Raw genomic sequence first — 10,808 nt, 5'->3', positions numbered from 1 at the left:
AAAGATAGCAAGACCTGCGACTCAGCCTTCTTTTCACGAGTTTCTGTTTTGCATATTTTTTCGTTCACTGCTACCGATTCCATCGCCTCCGTTCTTGTCGCAGTTCATTGGACCCTTCGTTCCTATCACGGTTCACTGGAGCCTCCGTTCTTGTTATGGTTCTACGAGTAGTTGTTTGATAAAAAATCAACTCAAAATCACCTAAATAAATTTATACAAAAATCAAATTTTTAGTCCCTGAGTTTTTAGGATTTTCATAAATCAAAATCAAAATCAATTTTGACAGTAACATGGACTAAAAAGGTAATTTTTACTAAAATTATTATTTTTCAAAAACTCTGACCAAAATACCAAGAAAAATTATTACGTAATTCCTCATAAATAAGTAAAGAAAAATAGAGGAAGACAAGCAAATATAAAATGACTAAACGTTAATGAAAAACTGCTTCTACATCCCACCTATTTTGTTCTTGTATTTTTCTCTAGTTAGATGGAAAAAAAAATTATGATGAAAATGATACAACTTGACAAGTTTAGAGATGAAAAGTAACATTTTTTTCTAAAAATTTTTAACGAGTGAAATGATTGTTTATTAGTTTAGATATTTTTAACACACTTTTGTTGATATCCGACGTTTAAAACATTGGGTCATATGCTTTTATAATAGATTGCTAAAGTTAGCATTTTTTTTTTTATAATCCTAAAGTTAGCATTTGAATGTTGAATATAATTTGCTTATCTAACACATCTGTTTGAAAAACAGTAGAAAAATGTCGTATTAGTGGTTGATATTACATATTGGTCCATTAAGAGAGGTTAAAAATATATAGCCAAACTGGTTCCAATTCTAAGACCACAAAAAACAACAATTATAAGAGAAAAGAGTTCCCACCTCCATTTAAATTCTTCCTTGCAAAATTCCTTATTTAATTTATTCTTCCTTGCAACAACAATTATACATACACTACACATAATATAAAAATAAAAATAAAAATAAAATAATAGGGTTAATTTCCATTTCTGACCTAATTTAGTCAACAGAGAGAAAATCCTCCCTACTCCCTCCCCATTCTCCGTATAAATGAGGATTTTCGAGTGATTCCCATAGGACAAATGGACATCTCTAGCTGAGAAGTTGCTAATCATGTTATGGAAGATTTGAAAGTAGAGGAACAAATGCGTCTTTCAAGGAGATCACCTAAATATTCACATGCATAAGGAGTTGATTCACTGCCATATTTCCTAAACCAGGAACATTTCAAATAGAAGCATGGTTTCTACATCACTTGCTATACAAGTCAACTATTCAACTTCTTTGGATAATGACTCGCATGCCTCATGGATCTTGCTTCGGTTTGAGAAATTGAATACCGATGCTTTTTGAAGTGACAATAATCAGATGAGAGGTTTCGGGAGGATAATTTTCTAACTATGAGGGAAACGCTATTGAAGTAGGATTTAGGGCTAATTTCTAGGAACCTAGTTATTAAAGTTCTTGAATTGCAAGTCATTGCGAAAGGTTTGAAGATGGTCATTCTGAAGAGACATTGCCATATTATTGTAGAATCTAATTGTCTAAGAGTTATTCTGCTTCAAAGAAGTCGAACAATATTGTCGAATTTGTACACACCAAGCAGGGGAAAGGAATTCAATTGTTGATGGGTGGCTCACAAAGTGGATGATGAACTTTTGAGTTTTGGAAAGCCAATATTCTTGAATGGTTGCATAACTCTATTTGTTCTAATCTGATCTATTGTTGTTTGATGATATGTATTGTCTTAGAAAAAAGCAAAAAGATTTTATAAATGATTAAATTTAGGAAGGAAAAAAAAGGGTGAAATGTGTCTTCAGAAACTAAGAAGGTATAGTTTTTAATCATAAAAAAACAAAAAAAAAAAACAAAAAAACAAATGCATCTCTTTTAAGAGAACCCGTCTTATAATGATAAAAAAAAAAATGTGGCTTATTTTCTAATCAACTTCAAACCAACCATTTCTTACCCTTTGTCTTAATAGCAATGCTGATGATTAAATGGTAAAATAGGGTTCTTAGGCAAAATATTAGCAAAAATTAAGGTATTTCAAAAACTATTTGCAAAGGTAAGGTGATTGTTTTTGTTTTCATTGGATTGGAATGACACAACATATAAAAAAACGAACGACTTTTTTGGTAAACTAATGTGCTAATGCGGATTTGGTTGCATCTCTTGAAAAGACACAATCCATGTGACATTAATCTTTTTTTATTTATTATTTTTTTTAGTTCTTCTCTCATCTTTTAACTCGTTTTTTTAAAAGTTAATTTGACATCATATTTTTAATTTGCTTCTCGTTTTCTTTAATTATTTTTTCTCAAAGTTAACACGCTATCATTTTTCTTTTACTAAATGCTAAAACATTACATTTTATAAAATTAGAAAAAGCTAGGGTACTTAAAAATCTATTTGCTTCTTTATTGGGTATGAACAATCAGTGGTATTGAAAATTTAAAATAAAAAGATTTAGGAACATAAATGATATTTTAATCAAAGACATTCAAATTAGACAATGATCCAACTTTTTCAACTCAATAAAATCTCTAAGATTTTCTACGATGAAAATGACTTATTATTTTATGTCTTTAAAATAAAAGTAAAGAATAATTTGGGTGTTTTTTTAAAGAAAAAATAGGATTTAACAATTGTATAGTCTTAAGGCCATTTTGAACCTAAAATAAAATACTTTCTAAAAAAATAATTAAAGCTAATTATACCAAGATTTTAAGGAGTTGTACGAACAAAATATTCTTGTTCATTACTAAAAGATGATCTACTTTGATGATGCTTAGATCATCCCTACTAAGTCATGTATTGTCCACAATTATTGCATCTTCGTATAGACGATGATTGACCTTCGTCCCAACTCTCATTATCGACTCATATTGGGCATGTAAGGAATGACCTATATCCATAGTAATTATATTTAGTTTGTCAAATGACGGGATTTTCGTTGAGGACAAAAAAATTCACCTTATTTTTTCAAATAGTTTTCGAAGTATCCTTCTAATTGCTAATATTTTGTCAAAGAATTCTAGTTTAGCATTTAACACTCGAGATGACCTCATTTATCAACTAAAGATTTTAATATTATCTACTTAATAAGCCAACAATTAACAAATAAAATAAACTAATTAACTAACATTTATTATTATTATTATTATTGTAAAAGTTGAGCTAAAAATAAAATATTGGGGGACCATTGATTTTGGCCTAAAACTATAATTAAAAATAAAGATATGGTCCCAGAATTAGGGGAGGATTATACATAGAAAGCATAGATAGTGTTAGCCATGTTGTAAAGAAAATCTTTGTACTGTAACCAGCTCATCATTTGGTTTTCATTTTCAATCACCCTTTTGGATATTTAATTAAATTTTTGTCTTTTTCTTATTTTATATTTGGAAATTCCCCATTTAATTAAATTAATATTTTCTTTCCATATCAAACAGAATTACCAAAAATTCTAACAAATCATTCCAGATTGGAAAACTGACCACATTCAAGCTAATTTCTTAATAAGTTTTTGTTTTTATTTTTATTTTTTTAAAAGTTAAACCTAAACATCCAACCAACATGTGTATTAAAATTTTTGGATGTGTTTGATTTTTTCCCTCTAAAAAAATCATTTTAGAAAAAGAAAAATGAAATATTTGATAACCATTTAAAATAACTATATTTTAAACTCTTTTTATCAAAAGAGTTTAAATAAAAATAACTTTTTCAAAAAACATTTTCTCTCGTTAATCTAAATAGGTTTTTCATCTTATTCATTCTCATAGTTAAAATTTTAATTTTTCAATTTAAACACTAAATTCCGTGGGAATGTAAGGGGTTTTTTTATTGGCGGGACGAGTAGGAAAGTGGTTTTTTTATTGGTTCGACGGGACGAGTAGGACCTTCCCTTGAACCTAATTCAACTGTTGGGTGTAGGGGCTTTCTTGTACCGCCATACGCACCCAGACATTACACCAATTGTGGCGAGTTATATCAATTCAAATAGAATCCATAATTGTATCAATTTGAACTTAAACTTTTATAGATGTGTTAATTTGTACCATCTTCTAAATTTGAAAAATATTGTGAGACTTAAAATTGTTTCAATTAATGTGATAAATTAGCATAAGTGAATCAATTTAGAATATTAATTAAATTTGACAAACCTTTTCAAATGTTGAACAATTAGAATTGAAACATGAACAATTTTCAAAAAGAAATTTTAATTGAGTTGAAATTGATTAGTTTAGAAAAATTTAGAAGTTCAATAGATAAAATTGATTAAATTAGTACAATTACTAGTTCATAATTTTAATTGATACAACCTCAAATATAAATTGATATTTTTACATCTCTGTGAGAAAATATATGAAACTACATGTTAATATATTAGGTTAAATTTTTAAGATTTTTCACATTAGATTTTTATTATATATTAAAACTAAAAGTAAACATTTGATAAATTTACATACAAAAATAGACTAAAAAGAAAATACAAAATGAGATGAAAGAGAGTTTAAAATGTAGGCCAAAGAATAATCTTAGACACAGCCAAAGTCAATAAACAATACACAAACAATGACTTGGTGAATCTTTGAAACACGACCAATAACATGGTTTTAAATTACGAAGAAAATGTAAAAATGTGATGAAAAAACCAAGGTTTATAACAAAAGAGACATAAATCCAAAGAATCAACAAACAATTTTATGTTCAATTAGTTCTATAACTTGCTAGATTGAAGGTGGAAGAGGAACCATGATCGAATCAGCTGAGTAAAATTGCTGAGAAACAGTACTACCCACGTCATAAAACTTGTCGTTGCTCATATCTTGTTCTTTCAGTAAGACCGAATGATATATTTCATCGATTCGACTCGTCACCTTCACCATCGAAGGGCGACTGTCCGGGTGTGGTGCTGTACATAACATGGCAAGATGCAGAAGTTGAACCATTTCATCCAAGCCATTACTGTATTCTAACAGCTCCTCATCGAACAATTCAGCAGTTTTCTTCTCTTCGACTTTCGAGTGCACCCATCGCGGGAGGTCTATGCCATCGTCATTGAGCATTGCGGAGTTCGGAGCCTTCCCTGTTAGAAGCTCTAGAATTACCACACCAAAACTGTAAACATCTGCTTTCAGGGATACCTTTCGAGGATCGGTGACTTCGGGGGCGCGGTAGGTTGCAACATGGTTTGGAGTGGATGTAGGACTTGCAATTTGAATGAGACCAAAGTCAGAGACACAAGCTGTATGGGATCTGTGGAGGAGAATGTTTGAAGACTTTATATTGCCATGAGAGGTGGGAGGTCGTCGAGAATGTAGATACGTAATCCCCCGAGCGGCTGAAAGTGCAATGCCAGCCCTTGCTTCCCATTTCAATGGAGTCCTACTAGGATCTCTGTTACCTGTACCCATAATATAACCATATAGACGTTATGGTCCAACTTATCCAATGGCACAGCAAAATACTAATGATTGAACACGTGATTGTTATAAACAAGTTCTTAACCAGAAGCATAAAGTTGCATCAGAAAGAAAGCCAGCAAAAGATAATCAGCAGAAATGCAAAAAGAAATGCAAAAACTATCTAAGTGATTGTTACAATCACACTCTTCAACTCTGGGTTCGAGTAATTGCCACAGCCTTACAAATTTGTTACTGTTGTTTATAATTCTGTTAATTGTAACCAAAAAGACTGAAAACTACTCCTATATAGTTTAGGCATCCCAATTCAATCCTCTAGATCACTAATTACTCAAAAGTTTATCCACACCTGGAAATGGTTGCTACCAAACTTCTTTACTAACAGAGTTCATAATTTCGGTCCCCTATGATGACCACTACATTATTTACGTTTATAAACTTTCAAGTTCCAGGTATCTTTATTTTGTTACCTATTCTCTAAAAACGTTTTCAAAAACAGCCGTGATCCTAAACTTGTATGAAGGTAACAATTTAGTCCCCAAAACTTTAGTTGTTAATGATATAAGTCCCTATACTCTCAAATTTGTAACAAGTTAATCCCTGAATTTTGATAAATAATGATTTAGTTCCCACCCTATACAATTCATAACGATTTAGTCCCTATTATGAAAAATATTAATATGATTTAATGAAATTTTTTACACGTCTATTGATAAATTGATTTGGAATCAACTTTATTTATAAACTATAAAGCCTAAGTCTTTACTTAATAAAAATTAACACTTAATTTTGATGAAAAATTTCACCATAGGAATTAAGGGAACATTTGGGGCAAGAAGTTGGTCATTATAGTCCTAGGTTATTATAGTTGGGTTATAATAGTTTGTGTTTGAGGTGTAGATTATTTTAGTTTAAAAAATGATGAATGTAAAATAGCAAAAACTATAGTAAATAGTAAATACGGCCCTTAAATCATTACAAATTATAAAGTAAGACTAAATCATTACTTATAAAAGTTGAGAGACTAAATTGTTACGAATTTGAAAGTACAACAACAAAATCATTACAAAAGTTTTAAGGACTACATTGTTAGGAAGCTTTTCAAAATTCAACTTTTGAAAACTAAAGCAATAGTTAATGTGTAATTGCCTAAATGAAAGCCAATGTTTTGAAATTTCCCTGAGATAATGAAAGGAAAGAAACTCACCATGTAAATGTACAGATAAGCTTCCCATGGAGACATGATCACACAGCAGAAGCTTCTCATCTCTGCCATAATAGTAACCCTTAATAGGAACTAAGTTCTGATGATTCATCATCCCCAAGTTTTCAATCTTCTCCTTAAATTCCTCCTCTGAAACTTTAACATCTCTCAATCTCTTAACCACAACAGTTATCCCCACATCAAGAGCTGCCTTGTAAGTTGACCCAAAACTTCCTTTCCCCAATACCTCTGCAGAAGCTTTCAACAGTTCCTCCAAATCAAACACATTCTCTCCTTTCCTACAGAACACCAAATTCCTCTCATTCCCAGCTACTTGACTTCCGCCGACCACATTCTCAACCTCTGACGACAATCTCCCGGAGGTCGTCGCCGTCGTCTGAGCATCAGTCGGCCGATTAATCCTGATCGTCTTTCGACACAGAAAGATCAAAATCAGAATGATGATCAAGAATGCAATCAAACTTCCAATGACAATTCCGGCGATTGTTCCAGCGGATAATTTTTTCTCCTTGCCGTCGCAAGGGCTCAGTGGCTTCCCGCAGAGTGAGTTGCCGTTAAAGGCACTGGCTGGTTGATTGGAAAATTGAGAAGGGATTGAGCCGTTGAGACGATTGAAAGAAACATTGAGAACATTGAGCGAGGGAATGTTTAAATCAGGAATAAATCCATCGAGTTGATTCTCTTCCAAATTGAGAACCTGTAAGTTCGTGAGATTATTGAAACCTAATGAAATCGGACCGATGAACTTGTTGTGCGCCAAATTCAGGCGAACAAGACTCTGAATACTGAACAGAACCGGCGGAATCTCGCCGGAAAACGAGTTCCGTTGCAAGTAGAGGTTCCGAAGGGAACGGAGGTTTGCAAAATCAGACGGAATAGAACCTGAAAGCATGTTAGAACGAAGAGATAGGGTTTGAAGTTGAGTCAAATTTCCAAGCCCTAAAGGAAGTTGCCCGACGAGACCAACGCCGGGAAGCCGCAGTTCAGTAACCCTCCCGCCGCCGCAAGTAACGCCAAGCCACAAACATGGAGTATTCTCGGAGAGGTTCCAATAGCGAGTCCGGCTCAAAACGCCCATGGCCTTCTGAAGCGCCACCAGCGCCGCCGTGTCCGACGCAAGATCAGCCTCTGCCTCTCCTGTCGGAAAGAAGATCAAAACAAGAAACAGGATAGATGGAAAACACAGCCGGAGGAGATTCCGGCACTCCATTGGCGGCGAAGAAGAAGAAGAAGAAAATAGAGGGTAATCCGAAAAGGGGAAGAGGGTTTTGTAAAATCCAGATAATGAATAGGATTGTGGAAGTCAACAGAGGAATCAGAGAGAAGAGGGCTCACCATTGTACAAAAACGTGTTGAAGATGAAGTCGAAGGGTACAAAGACATCGGTTGACTGAGTAAAAATGGAAATTCAGAGAGAAAGATGACGAAGAAGATTCTCAAGGCATTTATGGGAAGTTAGACGGACTTCTTTCCAAAAGTGGGCCTCGCCGATCACCAACATCGCCGTCTAATATATAACCTACGGGTTTAGCACCTCTAGGCCAACCGAATCAAAACAAACCAAATGTCCATTTTTAACTGTTTTATAAATTTAAATCCAAAGCTTTTATGTAATTTCACAGATAATGCAGTTTTTTTCAAATTATAAAAATAGGGTGTTGACAAAAAAAAAAAAAAAAAAAAATCCGAAAATAACGTTATTTAAAAAACAAATGTTTCATTCACGAGTATCCTAGATTCCCATAGAATGTATTTGTTTTGTAGTATTATATGTTCTAACATATGAAGATTCCCTTTGTCCGAGCATCCCGTTTTACTTTCTTTTTTGTCCTTCATTTTTATTTTATTTTACATATATATATATATATATTAATCTTCATTTGTATTATATAATTAATATAAATACTATCAACCATGTATATCATATACTTTTAGTTATATCGTAATTCTTATCCAACATATTTAATTTTAAATTTAAATTAATATTTATTTTGTAAAAAATCTTAAATTATGATATATTATTTTGTTGAGAAAAATAATATAAATTGTATTGATTTTAAAAGAAATTTAAATTGAAAAAATAAATATGTTATATAAGTTCAAATTATATCAAATTAATTATAAAGTAGTAAATAGTTGTAAGGGTATTCTTGAAATTTTATGTAAATTTAAATTATTCCTATAAATCTTATAAAACAAACATAATTATCAAAATATTTCCAAATATCTGTAAAAATATTTCTACAAAACAATCCTTGTAATCTAAAATGTCGGACATCTATAATTCCTAATATATATAATTCGAGACATCTAAGATTTCGATTATCTACATTCCAAAAAACAATCAGTCTCTTAAGGTGCCGCTGGAAAGAATCGATAAAATTAGGATAAGAAAATCTGTATGTCACATTTAGATTTATTTATTATTATTTTTTTTAAAGAAATGGAGTCAATTATTATTATTTTTTTGTTTACGTTTATAAAATATTAAAACATGTAGTTTGACATATAATATGAAAAATGTGTAATGAAATTATATATAAATAAAAATACATATATAAAGTAAAAAAAAAATCAATTATAAATCAACAAAAAAATCACGTGTCACATAGTGGCTGTCTTCTCTGACACTAGCCACGACATGGTATAAGAACCTCAAAGTGTTATAATAAATTACATCATCAATATATTGTTGGGTGACAACATACAAGAATTCATTGTGTGCATAGTATTTGTGTTGATGGCTGGAACTTGATGCGATGTCTGCTTGAACTCCTAGTGAGTGTTTAGGAGAAACTAGGATAAGATCATTGGGTACATGAGATTCTAGATCAACGTGTTGCTTTGGAATATTCTCGACTTGTTGTTGTTGGCGTCTACGACCAACAAGTCTCTTATGAGTGCCAGCTACGTTAAGTCTTCGTGTATGTTGAATAATGTCTTCTACACATATAATGCATCGCTCACACATTAAACTAGCTTTGGTAAATTATGTTGTATTGAATACTGGTATACATCTTGAACAAAATTACTCTATATGAAGAAAAAAATTAATATAAAATAATATTCATACAATATAATTGGAAAAAAATAAATAATAAAATTCTTACCATATAATAATAATAAGTGCCTTCACATTTGATATATCTTCTTGTACTTGAGTCATACCAGGCTAAATAATCATCTAATATGACAAGCCCATATGATCTACTATATCTCCTCCTGCACAATGATCATGATGTGCATGCCACAACGATATGTAGTCTGCATGAAGTCGTTGTTAGCCTTGGTCGTGCTTGCCTCTTAAGTCAATTTGGTGAAGTGGGGGTTTGTATAACACATTAGTGTCACTGTTTGTCACAATTCAAATTGTCTTAACACTCATTTTGATTGATGCCACACTACGATATGGAAGAATATAAGAGGGCTCACTGGTAACGAAATGTCTTGATCATTGTGACATTAATTAGATAACAATGCCATAAATTTTGGTATGTATGATGTTCAATTGATCTAAAATTTCATAAATGAATAAATAGGACCCAAAAAAATACGTCATTCCATACGAAAGATATAAAATTACCTGATTATGCATTAGTCGATGGTATGCAATTACCATATTTATCGAATACTCATATACAACTAAATAACGCTCTATCTACATATACATGTAATATAAATAAAACTTTTCATTATATAAAATTCTAACGAAATGAAATTGTGAAAAAAAAATACATGACACTAAGTGGACAATCAATAAAATGATTGGGAGTCTACAATATTTAAAACCTTCAATTGTAGAACCAAATGACCAGAAAATTTGTCAAAAAATCGTCTTATTTGACACATCAAACGAAATAAAATGTCCATCTACTCGTGTTTCAAGATTGCAGTACACGACAACACTCAAACCAATATGACAGCTCTGCATATGATCTCAATCATATAAAATTTTAACTAATGTTTTTCTCTTTACTTGCCATACACATCTATAATTGACATTATATTCATATATTTTTTTAACTGTTTCTTGAAGTACTACCACAAGAACACTAGGATCAACTCGAATAATATTTTAAATTTTCATACTCGTAAAGTTAGAATCAAGTTGTGAGTGATCATG

At 31.6% G+C, this 10,808-nt stretch overlaps 1 protein-coding gene across 2 annotated transcripts; it reads right to left on the bottom strand.

The window, feature by feature from the left end:
* Window positions 1-4,555: 4,555 nt before the first annotated feature.
* LOC120068341 (Leucine-rich repeat protein kinase family protein) lies at window positions 4,556-8,171 on the bottom strand. 2 transcript variants are annotated; one of them, XM_090308064.1, is made up of 3 exons: window positions 8,021-8,171; window positions 6,668-7,822; window positions 4,556-5,441 (listed from the first exon to the last, which is right to left on the bottom strand). In XM_090308064.1, the coding sequence occupies exons 2-3, from the start codon at window positions 7,761-7,763 to the stop codon at window positions 4,765-4,767; spliced, it is 1,773 nt and encodes a 590-aa protein (XP_090164190.1). In that variant the 5' UTR covers window positions 7,764-7,822; window positions 8,021-8,171; the 3' UTR covers window positions 4,556-4,764. The 2 variants fall into 2 exon arrangements, with proteins under 2 accessions (XP_090164190.1, XP_038876007.2); XM_039020079.2 differs by lacking the exon at window positions 8,021-8,171 and having other exon boundaries at window positions 6,668-7,977.
* Window positions 8,172-10,808: the final 2,637 nt, after the last annotated feature.

This window comes from Benincasa hispida, chromosome 12 (assembly GCF_027475165.1).
Source record: "Benincasa hispida cultivar pf3 chromosome 12, pf3_genome.v1.1, whole genome shotgun sequence".
Classification (NCBI taxonomy): domain Eukaryota; kingdom Viridiplantae; phylum Streptophyta; class Magnoliopsida; order Cucurbitales; family Cucurbitaceae; genus Benincasa; species Benincasa hispida.
Note: the sequence above shows the minus strand (reverse complement) of the source record. Positions and strands in the feature narration are given on the sequence as shown.